This window comes from Poecilia formosa, unplaced genomic scaffold (assembly GCF_000485575.1).
Source record: "Poecilia formosa unplaced genomic scaffold, Poecilia_formosa-5.1.2 Scaffold445, whole genome shotgun sequence".
Lineage (NCBI taxonomy): Eukaryota > Metazoa > Chordata > Actinopteri > Cyprinodontiformes > Poeciliidae > Poecilia > Poecilia formosa.
This window is the reverse complement of record NW_006800384.1, coordinates 141,441-161,476: the sequence shown is the minus strand read 5'-3', so window position 1 is coordinate 161,476 and position 20,036 is coordinate 141,441. Positions and strand designations below refer to the sequence as shown.

Here is a 20,036-nt window from a genome sequence, read left to right as displayed (position 1 = left end):
TTGTAACACTTGGAATAAGACAGAATTAACTTAAAAGTAACTTATTAGCAAGATATAGGAGCTTGTTTTAGGTAGATAATTCTTTAATATTGATAAAAATAGTATTAGTTCCACTGGCAGATTAACTTATAACATGGGAAAAATAATGTTATTATAAATATTAAGGATTAATTAACCACAAAAAAGCAAATAAGCTTCTACTTATAAGTTAGTTTTGATTAATTAAAGTGTACAAGGCACAAAAATACTTGATAATTGTAATTTGTGTTTTTGCAGTGTAACTGTGACTAAATGTGAATTCTTGTTTCATATAAGCATGTAAATACATGAATGAATGTTAGTTTATGGAAATTCAGACTGATGTGATGTTTCAAACATAGTGTATGCTTCCTTTAAGTAAAAAAATGCATTAAGAGAAAAAATAAAGCTAAACAGATAAAATGACCGGGAGACCAAGACGAACATACCACAACTGACCTTTTGGTTTGATAAAATTTAAAGTCATATCACTCATCTCTACTTCAACAAATTCAATATTACACCTTATTTCCCCTGTGTTCCTAATTTCTGTTTGGATCCGTTGACCTCCTGACTCCTGATCAAACAAAATTAACTCAATAAAACCTCCTACTTAAAGATATTATTACTGAAGTAAACCCTGTATCTGTGAAGTAGAAATTGAATATCTTACCCTTCATTATTTTAATAATCATCTGTGACAGATAGCACGAGAAGATGCATATAAAGTCTCAAGGTAATTGTAATAAATGTTCTTTCTTGTGCTGCAGGAACAAAGTAAGCAGCAGTAACAAGCAGGCGATAATATAAATCCTAAATAGTTGTTGGAATTTAGTCATCCAGATTCAAATACATCCTTTATTATTTGAGATTGATATCCTAAAAGTTTCATGTCTTTTATTTTGTAAACCTTTTATCTTTGTTTTGTCTCCCAGGACATCACAGAATGACTGTAGCGCTTAGTTTGCCAGGAGACACTATAAAAATGGACAGCTTTCACTTCTCCAAAAGGAGCTGCTGTGGCATTTGACCGTCTTTAGTCATCATTGTTGCTGTGTGATTCCGTTTGTCATGAGTCCCCCTCCACATCCTGTCTAAGCTGCAGCTCCCATGTGACAGAGATGATGCTCAGTCATTCCTATGCTGGCACTCCGTTTGTATTGCAAAACTGAGTCTTGATGCAACCGGCTTGTAATTCTGCCACTGCAACTTTGATTGTCACACAGAGGGGAACTTTTCGCTGCTGTCACTGATATAATCACAATGTTGTCATTTTACTTAAGCGAAGTGCCTGAAGAAAAGCAGAACAGTAAGAAATATTTACCCGTAAGTAAGAGGATGACTTTATCAGTTTTTGTGATGACATATCTTGTCTCCTTAGGTCTGACCTTTGGGTTTAGATAAATCCTGTTGGAAATTATGGTTTAAATGTTTTAACGTTCATATTTGTCATATGACCAACAAATTCTGGGCGCTCCTTTTTCCGCTTTTCTGACTTTACTTCCCATTGATTTCTCTTTCTGCTCTTCTGTCTTTTTTTGCTGGAACTCAGTGAATCATGGAAATTAAATCATCGAGTCTGCTCTGGCGGTTCTCCTGGACTTATTATGCAAACTTTACTGTCTGGCTGTCTCATGCGCTGTGTGAGAGCAAGCAGGCACATGTTTTAGTTTCTCCTGTAAGTGCAGGAGACAGTATCAGAAGTTTGATGCTGCATTTCTGCGTTTTTGCAGGAAAGAATAGACAATAATTTAGTTTTGTTTCCTGAAACCTGCATAGATCAAATTCTCCCTTTTGTTTTTTTTTCTTCTTGTGCTGTGAATGACAGCTGGCATCATCCCAGAGATTAATTTAATCCTTGAGGACGATAAGAAGGCTGTAATTTGTCTCTGAATAGGTAATGTGTCTGCAGAAAGGCAGCCAACCTTCTAATTGTTTTTGATCTCCAGCTGTGGATAAAACTTGACTCTGGAATATTCTCATTCACTTCAGCTGCTGGGTAGCCGTGTTGAGTGCCTTGCTTGAAGGCATATCAGCAGCACTTTTTTCCCATTGCGGAAAGCTGAGTCCTGATGACTCTCATCCTGCTTCTTTTCCTGTTCTGGCTTTCTCGTTTCCTGGCTTCCTAAATTCTTTCCTTTCCTATCCACCTCTTTATCTCATCAGATCCACACTGGCAAGTGCTGACGGACCAGTTCATTAGCTGAGTCAATGTTTTTCTCAATAAAATAGAAGTGCCTTAAACTATTGATCAATGCTTTCAAATTAGATAAAACATTGATAAAACTGTTTAGTTATGCTTTTAATTAAGGTATGTACATTTTGATTAATTAATTACATAGATTTATAAGTGGTAATTTTTTATTACGCAATCTTTTTTTTCTATACCAAAAAATCTAGACCCGGAACTTTTAAATTTTGTTTCTGGTACGCCTTTAAATCTGACGCACAAGCGACGTCCACAAACAACGGTGATGGACGACTAAGCCTCTTCTCGTTTTGCTTGAAAAATTATCTGATTGGACGCTGGAAAACATTATTGTTGTGTTCAAGTTGTGCTAAGGGGAGTTAGCCTATCATCAATGCTATCCAATTAGCTCAGCGCTAATATGTTGCAGCAACAGGAACGTTCCCAGTGGTAATGTTAGCATCACTTAAAAAAGAAACACTTGAATGCTGAATTGGTATAATGTCACTTTGAACTATTCTGATAGTTGAAGAACCTAGAATAAAATCAATAAATACCTTTTGGTTTAGCTCATATGTCTATTTAGTTAATAATTTTGCAGCAAAAAGCATTTTTGAATTGAAAATATTGCCGATAAATGGTTTTTGGTTAAAATGCGTTTAGCTGTGATTAATTAATTGCAAACTCTGCAACTTTTAACGCAATATGAGGGGTCCAACACAAAACTGAGTCATTGCTGGATTAATCTAAACTGTCTTTAATCTGTAATTTCTTTCCTTCCTTTCTGTTACCTGGTTTTGTTTTCTGTTGGCTCTTTCGCCCAGCCTATCGACTGTTCATTGTTTCTCAGTCTAGACGCTTAAAAACACACAGAACCCCCAAAAAGTCGTCAGGACGTCCTTATCATGCATATATGTAGATGCATGCAGCATGTGCGTGCAGGGGTCAAGTTCATTGGCACTGTTTTCAGATGGGAGGGGGTGTATGAGCGTTTTCGCCCCCTCATATCTGATCTGCATACGAGACAGCACTTAGCTGAGGCCTTTCACTCCGCCGGACCCGCGGTGTCCCATTAATTAGTCTGAAATCAGAGCCAGCCCTGTATGTCTGCGTTGCAGAGTAAATAAATCCACACAGAGGCTGTCTGAGGAGCAAGAGGCTTGCTCTATAAATAAGGGCAATGTCTGTCAGACTGTCATGTGGCAACGTGGAAAAGATTGTCTCTTGTTTTACATTAATTAGTCTGAGAAGAGGGAAAAAAACGGGAAGCAACTGTCTGCTGTTCTAAATGCGTCTGTTTGTGTTGGTAAAATTACAGCGTCCTCCGCTTATTAATCTGGCGCTGACAAACTTGCCATAAGATTGTCTGGTGCACAAAATGCTCATGCTAACGTCTGATTATGTTTGAAGAAGAAATTACAGTGTCTGTAGCTTTTGTTGGTTAGTCTGAAGAGGCGTTATTTGTCTGCCGAGTTTCCTCAGAGCACGTCTTTAATCTAAGGATGTAAAAAATGACCTTAAGGTTTTCAAAACCGGGAAAAAAAGCAGTTCAGTTAGGATGTGCAAGACTGCCTGCGTGGATCCACTGTGAAATGTGATTTAACATAGTGAATCTATTGCTACAGTTCTGGCATTCAGAAATGAGATAAAGACAACCTGAACTGATTTATTTCAGTTAAAACATGAAAAAAAATAATTTTCATTAGAAATTCAGATGCACATATGCAAATGGTTATTGTGATGATGGGTCTACTTTTTTTGCATATGAAACCAATGTTGCTGTGCATCTGCAGAACGGGGGTGAAGTGAGACAGTCTGGGTGTCTGGGAGGGCAAAGGTCAGAGGTCAGGTCAGTGAAAGGATGGGAGGAGGGTAAGATGCAGCTTTCATTGTGTCAGTAGCACAGACTCCTGAAATATGTCTGTTACGGATTCATGTTTAGATAGAAGCTGCTGGCAGTTTTAGACACAAACAGCAAATATATCAGATTAAACAAATAATAAACAGAATTAGGTTTTATTAAATAAATGACTAAATTAAACTGTGTCAAAGTATAGCTTTGATTTAACTAAATAATAGTGAGTTGTTGCTCATTTGATCACATTTGGGTCATTTCATCAGTTTTCTCTATGTGTTGATGGTAAAGGTGAATATGTTGCAATAACGTTTGAATGCTCTTAATTTTTAATTTAGTTTTGATGGATCATCAGCTTGAACATCTCTGAGACTCCGTTCCGGTCCGCTCTGGGATATTTGAGCCAAAGCCCTGAGCAGTCAGCTGGTTCTGACTGTGAGACCGAGTCTAGACAATGGACACTTCAGTCTGGGAAACACGCACACACACTCTGACTACCCCCCACACACTCACGTCACAGACGCTCATGACCATGGGCTTGACCCTTACACACACACACACACACACACACCAACACACACAAAGGACTTTGTCTGCCTCGCTCTGCCCTCTGGCTCACAGGAAACAGCTGGGACCACATCTTTGCATCTCCAGCCAAACACGCACAACTGATGCTCTGACTCCTCCCTTTTTGTTTAAATTACTGCTAATTATCATTGGATATTCAAATATTCACTCCCTCAGACACAATATGCAACCCAGTGTTCTTATAATGTTTGATACAAACCAAGCTCCACCTCAGGAACAGCCCCCCCCCCACCCTCCTCCTCCTCAAAGTGTCACAAACACAAAAGCAGACACACACAGAGTAGATTACAGTGTGTCTAGACGGAAAGCACAAAGACACAGACTGTGTTTTGCTTCCAGAATATCTTTCCAACTATGACCCCACGAGTTGTTTGTTGCATGCTGGGAAATACGGTCTCTTAAAAAAAAAAAAAAACCTGCCCTCTTGTGGTTCTTAGAGCAACTGCACTGCCTGCTGCCATTAAAAATGGAACGATTCTATACAAACTATAGTTTATCCAGATATTGACTGAATTATTGAGAACACAATCTGGAAGTGTCCATGTAACCAAATAATAAAAAATAGCTTCTATTTAATGGATGTCTGTATTTTAAAACAGCAGTTATTCATTTGTAAGTAATTGTTTAGCAAAACTAACCCAACCACCATTGACTAATACGACCACCAGAAGGAAATTGTTTTATAGGATTTTCTTAACTAGTCCAGAACAGTTTATGTGACTTTAACCAAAACAAGCTTTTCTCGCTTTCCTTGTTAAATGAGTCACACCTATTGACGCCCTCCATCTCCACGGCCTTTTTTTGTTAGAAGACTTCAAGGTTGGCTTTTTTTATTGACTGTTTAAGGAGCACGTCTGATGTTTGTACATGGATAATTCATTTGTATTTAAATGCAACTGGTAATAAATGTTTATTGTATTCTTCTTGGTAAACAAAATTAAACTTTACAACATTTTCTTAGAGAAACAGCAGCACAGTCACCATTAGACATAAACTCAGGACTTTTGCAGTGCTTTTTGGTGCAGGGGTAATAGTTTATTGCATTTGTTTGTGGGAGGGAGGATTCCTGAAGTTCAGAGTTGGAGAAATTACCTCACTCGCCCTCTTAATTCATCGTTTCAACTTTGAAAGTGGAAGGTTTCCAATTATACCCGACCTAAAAACCCAATATGGCTGCTGCAGGTACAAAACGTAATGCTAGCTAGCCGCAGCAATGACATTAATTTATTCTTTGGATGACTTTTATGTTCTAATACATTAAATGCTTAGAATGATTATTTCAAAGTTTTGCCAGAGTTCTGCTGGTAAACTGCTGTAGTAACAAAGTAAAGTAAAAAACACAGATATTTACCTCAAACCCTGCAGTCCAGAGTCTGGAGACAGAAAACATTTTAAATACTCTTGATATGTAAACCTCCATATTAAATCATTTTGGACTTTCTAAAATAATACATTTGATTTAACAACATTTCTATAAGATGCTACTCTATAAATGTTTTTGTATCTTATGTTATTACTGCTCAGAAATGCTTCAAAAATTGGCATTGACAGAGTTGAGGGAAGCTTTGCTTTTTATCTGCTTCATTAATTTGACTTAAAGTGACTAGTTTAGCCTCCATTGGCCCTGAACCTTCATCCAAGTGCAAACAGGGAGAAAAAAGCCTCTGTGGTTGGATGCAGGTGTGTGATCCAGCTTTGGTGCCAGTTTTTTTTACACCTCTCCATGAGACTGTTTTTAATCTTCCAACATCTGTCTGGTTCCTGAAAACTAACATCTAAAACATCTTGACTAAAACAGATTTGTGGTTCTGCTCTCATTTTGTCCAAAATCTTTCTAATGCCTTTCAGATATCGGTATGTTTTGTATTGATTTTAAAGCTGAGGGACATTTCCCCACCTTGTTTCCATTCCATCTCTCTATTTAGACTTCATCCCTTCTCTGTAAAGACTATAGTATGATGCTGTTGCAGAATCAACTTGGCAAACTTGGAGAGGAAAGCTCCAATCCTTTACATAAATATATGCAATAATAAAATTTCCAGGAATGTGCTTACTACATGTTCTATATTTTAAATATTCAAACTGGTTCCTGCACCGTTTTTGACATGTAATCCACTTCAAATGCACCAGAAAATATTCTTCCTGTTCAGTACTTTCCTTGGTTATTTCAGTCCTTCCTTTTCCTTGCAACATGTCTTTCCAGTGGCTTTGTCACAGCCATGTTTGGGTTTCTGCACATATTTGTTTTGTCTGAACTGGAGTTTATCTTTGCCTCTCTCACACACACACAAAGCAAAGGCGAGTTGAATCATGTGGAGGATGTAGTAAGGATCAGGGCTTATTTGAGCCTAGTCTTTGCGAGAGAAAGGACCTTTTCAATGCCAGGTGTTTTTAATGTTTCAGTGTTTTCCACTAAGCAGGTGATCCCGCTTGCATAACAGCTTCTAAATGATAAAAAGAAGGTTCTCATGCTGTCAGTCCACAGAAAGAAAATCCAGTGGAGGTGTTCCTGGAGGATTTAAATCAGTGTAATCCTCAAAGATTTAAGCATTTATATTCTAAAGCTTAATAAAGAAATCAAGGTGCTTTTGCTCTGTTTATCACAATTCTACGTTGCCTAAGCAGCGAATTGTGGTGAATTGCGTTTTGAACAACCAGCAACAATAATGTGAGGTTGTTATGTCCTGTTGGACTTTAGAGGGATTCTGACCCACCACTCTTCGCAGTGAATTTTCCTTGTTTTTTGTAGACATTTTCTGCACAACAACAAATCTAAAATGTTTCTGGCACAACTTCACCGACTCCTAAGGTGCACAGAGAGTCAGCAATCAGGTACGGTAAAGACTCCAGTAAACTAGACCAACTTGTTTTGGCTTGTTAACTTCATCCTGATCATAAGTATGATGAAGGCAAAAAGCCAAAATGCAGTTGTTTCTTAGCACTTCAAGTTTTTCTAGATTCTTTATCTTCCAACTGCAACATTTTATGAATCAGGCTGAGAACTGGACCATTAACTCTGAATGTTTTTTCAGCTGTTTGTCTCACATTCTAGCTAATTTTAGCTTAACCACAATATTTGCATACTGAATGGAGTGATAACTCTCATTCTACTGGTAGTGTTTACATGCTAGTTGCTCTGTATGGCGGTGACAACCCTTATGCTAATGTTGGCCTTAAGCTAAAAGAAGCATTTTAGCAATTTTTGGACATAATAGCTACATTTAGCATATTAAATATAAGTCCACATGTTAGTAAAATGCTAAGTCAGCCTTAGCATTTTAGCTAAATTTATACATAATGCTTGTATACTGAGTTTAGACATTCAATGATAATCAATAATCCATTTGCTACTGACAGCATTTATGCTAACCATAACATTTTAGCTAATTTCCAGTATTCAAATCCATGACTTGGGTTACAAAAACGCGCACAGTTTGGCCACCATTTTTAAAATTTCATCAGGAATTTTCTAGTTTTAAATTTGCTGCTGTGTTTGGGACCATGGATGAAACAGTCTGGGCCAAATGGGTTGTTGGACCGACAGCCGCTCATTTGTCTCTGTACAGGGAAGTTCACAGTAGACTCAAGAATCTGCAAGTGTCCCAGGTCCTGTGGCTGCAAAACAAATTTAACCCAAAGTACCATTCCTCCAGCTGTGTGACGAGGTCTTTCTGCTGATGTGCTGTTTCAGATTTTCTCCAAACATTGTACTTATGGTCAAACGTCCTCACATTGCCTCATCTATCCCAGCAACCTGTGGTTCAGTCAGATGAAACTTTGCAGTCCTAAATCATGCTGTCATGTTATTTTTAAAGAGTAGAGCCTTTCTCCATCATCCTTTCATACTTATTCATTACTGATCCAGTTGTCACAGACCTTAACACATTCAGCACATGTGTGTGAAGAGTCTTTTTTCTCAACACTGCAAAGTCTGAATTTGCTGAAATGTCCACTTCTAGAAGGCCTGGTGGCATCTCCAACGATTTTCACCTGTAAATAATCTTTTCTTTGTAAAATTATGGACTTCAGATGGAATGAGTAATAGCAACAGTTGTTTATGTGAAATCATTGCTGATTTCTTTCCACCCTGCTGTTGTGTTCAAACAGCAGAACAGAAAGCCACCCAAACCTGTTTACACTTGCTGATGAATATTTAATGTTTTATTTGCCTCAAGCCTGTGTTAGAAGAAAGGATGCTATGATTTTTTTCCCATGAGATTTTTGTGTTTTTGATGGTCTGGTTTACTTGGTGAGTCAAAGCTAGATCATTTACCTTTTATATACTAATTGTTACCATAAAAACTTTTTATTTTCCCCTGGTTATGATTTGAAATTAAGTGTTGGTTTTGCTATACTCTCTATTATTTTACATCTCACTAAAAATTCCTCACAGTTGCTGAGGTGCAGGTTTTATGATGGTTTCAGGTCATCATTACACATGGATCATGTCTACATTTTGCAATCATTTGAGTCAATTTGTGCTGCAAAACTATGCATTAAAGCTTACAGAGTGTTTATGTTTATGCAGGCTGAGTGAAAACAGCTTGTTGAATCTATTGACACTTTAAACTCAAACTATTGATGTTTGCATACAGTAAGTCTGTCACCATTCAGTTTGGAGCCGTTCTCTATACACATTAACAAAACCCAGACTACAAATGGATGAGCTTTCAGTTCATTATCGTTGTCCGTTACTGTGGAATTGATTTTTTCCCAGAAACATAAACACAAGCACTGAGTCAGACAGACATTGTTGTGTCTCGCCAGGTGTGTGTGTGTGTGTGTGTGTGTGTGGGTGTGTGTGTGTGTGTGTGTGTGTGTGTGTGTGTGTCTGTGTGTGGCTAAAGACTGGCTGAGCTGGTTTTAGTGTGGCAGCGAAACACTGTTTGTAGAGCGAACACATGTCTGGCTTATGCGCTGACACAAACACTCCCTCACATCCCCCTTCTTTTGTAGGCTTGATCTCACACTAATTGTGCTTCAGAACGGCGTTTTCCTTCCCTAAGAGATAAACACACACCAGGCACATGCACTGTTGGAAAATGACGCATTTATCCTTGAACAATTTTGGCAAAAATCTCACTGAGCTCCCTTAGCAGGGAGTGGAAACTTCTCTCTGCTTCAGTTTTAGAAATGGGTTACTTGTGTAACCCTAAAGTACATCTTTCACAGTCTTCGGTGTGTATATCTACAGATTTGTACATCTACAGATTTTTACTAAAGGTTTCAAGATGCTAAGAGAGGCTTAAGATGCGTTGCATTTCTCAGAAACTGAAAATGATTGTTGCTGTATCCTAGTAAGAACTCAATGCTGTGAGATCGTAATAGTACAACCTTGAACAAACATATCACACTCTTCTTAGAACTCTTATGTTTAGAAAACATTGCAAATGTTTCATAATAAGTACAGAAAAGTAAAGCTGGAATTATATAACACATTGGTTAGTGGTGCTATTTGCAAGTATGGAATACTATGTAGTATATATTTATTTCTTCTCTGTAGAGTAATAGCAATATAACAAGCTGATATTAGTTGTTTAATTAGACCATCTACTTTTGTTGTTTACGTTTCAGTCTTGTTTACATGTGTTTAATAGGAAGCCGTCTTTTGTTTTTTCAAATAAAATTTTAACACAAATAACTGCATCAGGAACCAGAGTTAATTATCTTTATAAGTCACAATTAGCATCATAAATTTAGAAAGGAACAAACTCTAAGAACTCAACAATATATGCATTTAAATATTCACTTATAATGTTTTCTGTGAGGCTGCAAACGGTGACATGACATGATGTGATTGTGTGCGTATGCGCGCACACACACACCCTCAGCACACTGTTAATAATTATTATGTCGAGTGTCACAATGGATCAGAGCCATTACAGACACACACAAATACACACAGCTCTTATACACATGACCTGCCTGCAACTTCTCTCTCTTTTACATTTAAATAGAGTGTGTGTGCATGTGTGTGTGTGTGTGTGTGTTAATTTTAGCCTGAAGAAGCTAGACTGCTCTTGTCGTCTCGCACCCCCCACTCTCATGTACACGCATACACCCCCACACACACACACAGAGCCAGACACGCGGCTCATAATGAGGTTTGATTTTCATACGTTTCAGACAGACTGCTCGACGGGCCAACTAGCACTGTGTGTTGGCCTCATTGTGTGTGTGTGTGGGTGTGTGTGCGTGTGTGTGTGTGTGTGTGTGTGGGTGTGTGTGCGTGCGTGTGTGTGTGTGTGTGTGTCAGCTGGTGTAATTGAAAATGGTCTGTCTTCCTCAGCCTCTCCTTACACACACATTTAAAATATTATTTGTTTCATTGAGAGGTTTATTGTTTTGTGTGTGAACCTGGGGTCCGTTTTCCTGGAGATGCAAAAGTTTGGGCTCAAACAGTCAATCAGATTAATCATGATTAATCAGTTTTTGAAATAATTGTCAACTAATTTAGTAATAGAATAATTTTTAACTTGAACATACAGACTAAATCATGCGGTATGCTAAGATAACACACTTAGAGCATTAAGTAAGCCAAAAACTATGCAAAAATATAAACATTTTGAACATAAGATGAAAAAAACTTCCTTCAATAGATCAGCCCTAAATGATTAAATGTCCCCTAAAGCAATGCTACGTTTTTGCATTTAGGTGATACTGAATTTTTTGTTTGCATTTTTTATGCATTTCAAATATTGCATAAAATAAGCTTAAAAAGTCTGAAAAATATATATAATGTGCCACTTTGTTTTCCCTCAGATTACTTGAATAATCGTCAGAATAATTGATGGAATAATAGATTACTGAAACAACCGTTAGCTGCAGCTTTAGCACAGCTACAGCTGAAAATGTATCTGCATAAAATGTGAACCGTTTGCATGTGTGAAAACCTCATCAGATGCAGACCGTGATGCATGTTTGCTGGTGAACATGGAAACTTTACCCCCACGTCGTTTTTAGGAATGTTACTGCCTTCCTCTCTTGCACAGGAAGCAGGACATGAGACTGAAAGTGTGTCTGGAAGTTGTTCACTTTCCCCCCGGACCAGCTAAGAATAAACATGCTGTGAGACTTGACTTAAAATGTTGATGCAGCATATATCTACATTCATATGCAACATCAAGAAGCTTTGCACATTTGGAGGAATGATGACAATGAAGCACCAAAGTGTGTCAGTCGGGGTGAAGAAGTGACATAGATGTGGGTTAAAAGTGGATCGACCAGACCTGCAACCTGCTTAGCATTTTGTCTTATCAGTTGAGCTTTTTATTAAACATCTGGGTGGAAATAGCTGACGGTCTAAGGTGAAATATTTGCTTTGGACTGAGTTTTGTAGGTGTTATTAATGTCTGTACAGCCAAGAGGGAGGCAAGGTTACAAAAAGGAGTGGAACAAAATTCCTGTCTCATGATGTGAGAAGGCGATAAGAGTTGTACAGGAAAAATCTACGGAGTTTTTACTTCTCAGATTCACCAGCTGTTGAACCAAGAGGTCCATGTCTGATTTTGTCTCTTCCTTTTTTTCAGTCTGCTGAGGTATTTACTGCAGCTAAAGACAGTTTTTAAAGGTTGTTTTTTAATTATTGCCTTTTTTCCACCATCATGGTATATTAGCTCATAAAGAAAGATTGTATTCATACATTGTGTGTGTTTGTTAAACCCTGTTTTGTATATCTGCTACTTTTTAGGGTGTTTTCACACCACGTAGGCCGGTGGAGTAGGTTTGATTTCAGACAGCAGTTGCAACATTTTCAGCTGCTGTAGTTTGTTTTCGCACTGCACTATGTCAAACAAACCAAAACCTTTGAAAAACCTATCCCCCTCCTCACCTGTGGGGGCACTGCCCCAAGAATTACTGAAGAAAACGACACAAAAACCTCGGAAACAGACATGAGCGCAACTTCCTTCTTCCTAAAATATAAACATAAATGGAGTAGCATCAAATTTGTCTTTTGTCTTTGGTAAAAGACCACGAGGCAGTTCTGTTGCTAGCGTTAGACTAGGTGGTATTTACCCAGAATGCCCTGCGCTCTGGTCCACTTCCTGCTTTTGGAGCGGTCTCCGGTTTGCTTTCATCCACATATGCATTGGGACCATCCCAGAGTTTGATTCACACCTCCTCAAACAAACAGTTTAATTAAACTGAACAGGAATGGTGTGAACGTTGGAAGAAAGGCTGAAAAGTTTCATCAAACCTCCAGCATGAGTGCTTGTTGGCCTTTGCCATCACGTTGTGTGATTAGCTAAACATCTGAAAGGACTCTGTAGTCCAAAGGTGAAGAGGTCAGATGTCGCGGCACCCTGAGAAGTCAGCACTACGCTCTGCTCTGTCAGGATGTGCAGCTCACTCGGAGCCGGTGACCTACTCTCTGCTACAGTCAGCCCGGCTCCAGGTCCAGATGGGACTCACAGTTTAACATGGGAGTTCCCTGGATTAGCACGCTAAAATTAGACTAATGCTGCCCTGTCCTCTCCTCCTGCCGCTTTGCTCCACTTTCTGCCACTCGGTCACTTCTCTGTTCTCCTCTTCTTTATTCTATCACTTCTGTCTGAGTCCGTCTTCTCTGATTGGTCCAACAAAAATATATTTTTGAACTCAGACACACTATAATATTTTAAACACTGCAAAACCACAAAATTTTACAAAATACTTTTGGTCTAGTTTCTAGTGTAAATTTCTTCATACACTTGAAATAAGACCAAACTAAATTAGGAGATATAGGAGCTCGTTGTAAGTAATATTGATAGAAAAGTACTAGTTCCACTGGCATATTATTCCAATAGATTTATTCCACAAATCTATTATAAGTGAAATAATCTGCCAGTGGAACTAGTACTTTTCATTAATATTTAAGAATTACTGACTTGAACAAGCTAGTATATCTTGTTGAAAAGTTAGTTGTAAATTAAATTTGTCTCATTTTAAGAGAAAGTTTTGTTTAGTTTAGGTATTTGTACTAAACTAAACAAAAATACTTGGTAAGATTTTGTGTTTTTGCAGTGTTTAACTTGGAGATGGTTCAACATTTAAACTTGTTGAAGTAAAAAAAAATAAAATCAGTTTCGTACTTTCATTTTTTTTGTTTCAGATATTTTATGCCTCTTTTTGTTACTCTAAGTTATGATGTTATTCAGATTTAGGCATTTCTTTTCACAGTATTACTGACCTGTTACTGGTTTGGATGGGGCTACGTTTTCCTGGTTAATTACTGGAGCTTGAGAAGATCATCTCATTTTTTGCTTTGATAAAGTGGCAACAACAGTGAAACAAACGTAATTTGTTATCAGAAGACAGCTGATGTTTTGCATCAGTACTGATTATGAGTCAGGTTCTTCCCAGCCACGGTGACGTTTATAAGACGTCTCAGGAAAAAATGAAGTTGTATCAAAACCAGACATCTTGGAAATGGATGTGTCCATTTTCCACGGTGAAAGATTAAAAAGTGGAAAGATGGGAAAGGATGACACCCCACTGAAAAAAAGTCTTGCACACAAACATGTTCGCACACACACACACACACGCACACACACACAGCTGTCTGAGTTATTTCTGACTTCCCAGACTGTCGAGTCATCCAAGGACCAAGTAAAGGAAGGACTTGGCAAGTTTCTTCCCTGTCCTATCGTTTTTTTCTGTTTATCTTCTATTAATCTCTCCTCTCCTTTTTTCTCTATTTAACCTCTTAGTTTACTTTCCTTTGCTCTTGTATTTTCTATTTTCTCTACTTGTCCTTCCACCTTTGCTGCTTTTCACTCCTCTTCATCTATTTCTCCTCTTTATTTCTGCTCCTGCTTCATTTCCCTGCCTGCCTGCGACCTTTTGCTGACTGCAGGAGGAGGCAGAGGAGGAGGAGGAGATGGAGGCAGATAGACGGAGGGCAGGCAACGGATGACAAATGAGCTAATTGCTTTAGATTAACCATGCAGTGTCTGCCTGCCTGCCAGGCTTACAGCCTCCTCCTGTCTAGACAACACCGCAGAGGGAGGGAAAGGATCAGCAGGCGATCTCATGCAACATGACAAGAAGTGAAAATCTTCTTGTAACTTTTTCTAGTTTTGTTCTCCTGAGCTGCTCCAAAATCAACTTAAAATAACTTGAAGTGAAGTGTGGAGAAACAGTCAGTTGAGGACAGTAATCCACTCTCTATATTAACATCTGCTCTTAGTCCTGGGATTTAAGATCACAAGACTAAACAGAGATTATGTTAGCTAATCATTTCTATTCTTGACAAGGAAACGGCAAAGCATTTTCAGGATTTTTTTATGTAACAGTATCAACAACATCTCTTTGAAACAGAAAAAATATTGTTTGCAGCGAAGATGTTTCTGAAATGCTGCTATGTCTGCTGCAGATTAGCAGACTTAGATTCATTAACTCTGAGAAAAACAAAGCAGGCGGAAAATGTTGTGTTAAATGTCATTTTAATTTCATTCAGAGGACAAAATAATTTATAAGATGTCCAAAAATCACAAAAGAGAATGGAGCTGCGACTTAAAAAATTGAGTTAATTTCTTACACGTAATCGAATTAAGTTTGCAAAACTTACTTTATATAAGTTTGCTCAACATGACAACTTACTAAGCTTACTATATTTACTTGGACAAACTTAATTTGATTACTTGTAACAAATTAACTTTTTTTAAGGTTGGATCGCCTGTTTTCTTTTTTTCTAGGGATATAAATGTGTCTTGCAGGATTAAAGTTCTGGGTTCCTCCCACCAACCAAAAACATGACTGTCTACAAATTTCCCTTAGATTGGAGTGTGTGCATGCAAAAAATGCAAATAAAATGCATGGCAAAGTGAAGTCCTTTCAGATAATATCAATAATTTTCCAAAATATATGTTCTTTTGGAAAACAGCTGAAAAAACCAGCATGTACTTTCTATACAAACGAGTAAGAAAATCTCTTTTAGCAGCTTTTATTCAGCCATTGTTCTGCTTGTTTCTTCACACATACAGAGAAGGAGCTGAGAAATCAGCATGTTTCCCGACAGCGCGCGTCCCAAAAACGAAGAACAACAATATTGCTGCATTCCTGAGCCATGTCTTCACCCTAAGGATGTTGTTTTGTTTTTTTTTAACAGCGCGACAGCACGACACATGTGGTCTAAAAATACTTCTGCGATTGAGAGCAAAAAGGAGAGCGAGAGTATTTTAAATCTTTTCTGAAAATTCAGCTCGCTGGGATGTGTTAGCATGTTCCCAGATTGGCTGGATGCCTTAACTGAACCAAAAGACTATAGAACATTTAGCAACTCATAATGATAGATATGAACGAAATGAAAGCAAAGACATAATAGGAGGAGGTGTGAAGCTTGTAACTTTAACTGAATAATTAAAATATATAAAACAATGACAAGCTAAACAAGCTAAAATGGGAAATGTTTGGCAACATAAAAACAAACTTGTACCTATACTGAAGCTGTTGCAGCACTAAAGCTCTTCTCTTACTAACGAGGTTATTATTCTGCAGAGAGAGTCCTGTTGGTCAGACAACGAGGTTCTGCAGCAGTGGGAAGAGAAGGCCTCGGTTACGGCTCCATAATGTGAGACGGGGCTGCAAACATGTCTGAGCTGCAGTTAAACTTTGGGAACTTTGTCAGAGGATTCATTTGGTGTGTTTTTAATAATCCAGGTCCAGAGGGCAGAATGATGATGATGAGGGACATTTTTCACATTTTCCTTTTACGCATTGAAGTTAAGTTCTTCTTTTCTGCTCTCATTCTTACTAATTCCCCTCTAAGAAAAAGCTTTTTAGAGTTATTTGCCAACAAATAATCAGAGTTTTCACCAAAAGACTTTCTATCCAATGCATTAATTTTCAGACACAATCTGTGTACAGATGATTTTTGTGCGATGTAGCTCCGCTGATCTCCATGTTTTCAAGCCAACTAAGCTAACCGAATGTGTGTGAAGCTTAAACCCAGAAGTTTGGACTCTCAGTCTTTCCATAGTTTTCTAAAAAAATATATATCATGCAAAAAGGAGCAGTGCAGTGGCTGAACATTATAGAAAGTTAAAGGTTTTCTTCATAGTTTGGTGGCTGATTCTTATTTTGCAAGTTTAATTTGTTTTTAAGAATGTTTTAAAGATAAGAAGTGAAGTTTTAAAGATTTAATTTCAACGTTTTTTATCTTGATAACGAATTATGAGGATCATTGAAGAAAATTAGATTTGGGATACTCTGAAAATGATTTAATATAGGAAGCAATAAGAAAAAAAGACTTGCTAAATATTAAATTGTGATAATACTTGTCATTGATTTAATATCTTGAAATGTATTTTACAATAAATTTAAGGTACAATATATTTTTCTTGCTTTTTTCAGTCAGATTTTAGATTTGAACAAGACATATTATTGAAGAAATTAAAGAAGGTGTTAAAATACAGAGTTGAAAGAAAACCATAGATTTACAAAATAAAATTCAACATTAAAGGATTAAACTTTAGGATATTTTAACAAACCTTAACTCAGAAAGAAGAGGAAGGAATACAAAACAAGCTCATTCTTTCTCCTTATTTCAGATTTATAGCATGAAGTCGACATTCCTGACTTTTAACTGCATTTAGCTCGTTTTCTCATTTGTATCTTGGAGGAGGCTTTCTGCACTCAGCCTCCTCTCTTTGTGTCTCTGAGTGCTGCGTTTATTTGCTGTTTATTTGCTGCTTTGTTGTTTTTTTTCCCCCCGTTGCGCTTTCATTCTGATTCGATTAAAAGGAGGATACAGCCGAGCGAAGGAGGAAGCGAGGCAGAGTGAGGGGCGACGGGAAGACAAACAACAACAAACATAAACAGATTAAAAGCGTTATTTGTCAACAGCGACGCTGCCTGTTAAAGGGAACTGTTGTTATCGAAGGCAAAGAGGAACAGAGAGACACTTAAACAGAGATCAGTGCCAGTCTCACCATCTGTGTGAAGCCACCCAGACTGGGTGTGTGTGCGTGTGTGTGTGTGTGTGTGTGTGTGTGTGTGCGTGTGTGTGTGTGAGTGGGCCTAATGCCTGCGCACAGCTTGTTCTGTCAGCTGGTACCAAACTCCCACAACTTGTTTTTCCTTTCCTTTCCTTTCCTTTCCTTTCCTTTCCTTTCCTTTCCTTGTAGCCCTGTTGCCTTGCAGCAAGAAGGTTCTGGGTTCAATCCCCGGCCCGGGTGCATGGAGTTATTTTGTTCTCCCTGTGCATGGTGGGCTCTCTCTGGGTATTCCGGTTTCCTCCCACAGTCCAAAAACATGACTGTCAGGTTTATTGGTCTCTGTAAATTCTCCTTAGGTGTGAGTGTGTGTGTGCGTGGTAGTTTGTCCTGCCTGACTCTGTGTTGCCCTGCGATGGGCTGGCGACCCATCCAGGGTGAACCCGCCTCTCACCCGAAACGTCTCACTGGAGACAGGCACCAGCAGCACCTCCTGACCCCACTAGAGAACAGGGTGGGAGAAAATAGATGGATGGATATTAATCTGCATCCTTCAAATCCTTTTTTCGAGTGGATCATTGCACCTTTTATCTAGTTTTCAGCTGTAATTTTCTGTTGCGTGAAAAATGAAGAAAATTATGATCAACAACTAAAAGAAAAAGCTACAGAGCTTTTTTCAAGTTCTTACTTAATATTGATCTGGTGAATATCACTGGCTTTTACCTCCTATGATAATTTGGATAAAAAACCCAAAACATTTTCTTTCTAAGCCATATTATCCAACCTTACTGGACAACAGTGGAAAGATTTGCCCTTCTATTGATTCACTGACAGATTAACGTCATTGCTGATTCTGATGTGATCATATTTATGTAATAACTTATTTTGTGATGGGTTAAACAGACCTGAAGCTAACCCAAACCAGTACATTTTTATTTGGAGTTATAATGTTTGTCCTAATGATCCCCCTCCAGCCTCACGGTTCCCTATTTTTGTTCTTCATCATTATTCTGTCCATCCCTCTGACCCATCTGTCCCCACCAGACGCTCCCACCACTCCCTCGCTCTTCTCCTCCCCCCGTCACATCGACCCCTTTTGTTCGCATCTATTGAGTGGCTGTGGGGGAGGCAGGAAGGCTCCGGTCAGCTGTTTCCTCCATACGTGTGTGTGTGTGTGTGTTTGTCTGGACAGTGTGGGAATGTGTGTGAGAAAAAGTTGCAGACAAAGCTCAGTCCAGACTCAAAGAGTGCGTGCTCACACTACGACTCGGAGCGTCTGCAGATCATGTAGCTCCAAGTTTTCCCACAAACTTTTTGTTTTAGTTCCTTTTTTAAAATTTTTTGTTTTAGTTCGCTTTACTTTCCTCACTTCACCGTTGCCTTAACAACAGACCCTCGGGATCTAATCAGCGCGCTGTTTCAGAGAGAACGTCTTGATCTGGGCAGCTTGTTGCATGCAGAGACTATGCAACCATCGTCAGGGAGTCACAGCCATGAAAACTGTGTTCAGATTCAGCACTGTGGTGAGTTTCCTGTCAGTTTAGTCAGTTTTTGCAGCACACAGCTCTGATTTCACTTTTTCATGTTGTGCTTCCCCCCCACGACTCTTGTGAAACTTTTAGTTCATCTCCAGAACCAAACAGGAACCAGAATTATGATTCTCATATCATAAGGCAGATTTTGCATTGGAAGGTTATTGATTCTGTTTTGATATTTAATGATTCTGCAGTGGATTGGAAGAGTCTGGAAATGTCCAGCTCAAAGACCAACAACATTTATTATATTTATGATGTTCTACTCCTGTGATTATTTGTTTAAGTTGTTATTGCTGTGCTTAATTTGATCAGGATTTATATTATTATTATCCATATTGTTATATTTTAAATCACTTATTCAAAATACTAAATCCCATTTTGTCCAGTTTGAGAATGCAGGTTCCTCTGCCTTCTGGAAAGTAAACATTAACTTTTGTTATTAGGATTTTTTGACTAATTTATGCAGTTGGACAGTTTTGAAGTTTTGTTTGGTAAAATAGTGAAGAAGAATGAAAAAAGTAAATTTTTTTGTAAGTTTCCCTTCACTTAATAAATCTCTCTTTCATAGACAAACCTCAAAGGTCGGATTGATCACAGTCACAGTTATCAATAATCATCAGAAAACTGTAACGCTCTTATTTTGAAAAGGTTGGCTACTCAAACAGTCGGTTAGGTGTGTGTGTTTCTCTCACTTCCTGTTGGTGGGAGTTATTTGCGATCACTTTTTATAGTCATAACAAGTGAAAATGGTTGAATTTATAAAAGTGCAGAAATGCGGTCAGCTGACTTTGTCTTTTGACGCCATGTGACCATTAACGGGTCCAGACGAACACAGAGCTCTGAGAACTGGTGTGAGCCGTCTGGAAACCAGTCTGCAGTCTGGTCTGTGTGTGTGTGTGTGTGTGTGTGTGTGTGTGTGTGTGTGTGTGTGTGTGTGT

The 20,036-nt window shown here is 38.3% G+C and overlaps 1 protein-coding gene across 2 annotated transcripts in view; it reads left to right on the top strand.

The window, feature by feature from the left end:
- The window catches only part of pmepa1 (prostate transmembrane protein, androgen induced 1), a 37,738-nt gene that overhangs the window by 7,070 nt on the left and 10,632 nt on the right, over positions 1 to 20,036 (top strand). Inside the window, exon 1 of one of the 2 annotated variants that reach the window (XM_007577534.2) lies at positions 18,736 to 19,086. The exons of the other annotated variant lie outside the window; for it this stretch is intronic. Coding sequence (XP_007577596.1) covers positions 19,029 to 19,086 — 58 coding nt within the window. The 5' untranslated portion in view covers positions 18,736 to 19,028. Of the gene's footprint in view, positions 1 to 18,735; positions 19,087 to 20,036 lie in introns of those variants that run through there. 2 annotated transcript variants of the gene reach the window in all.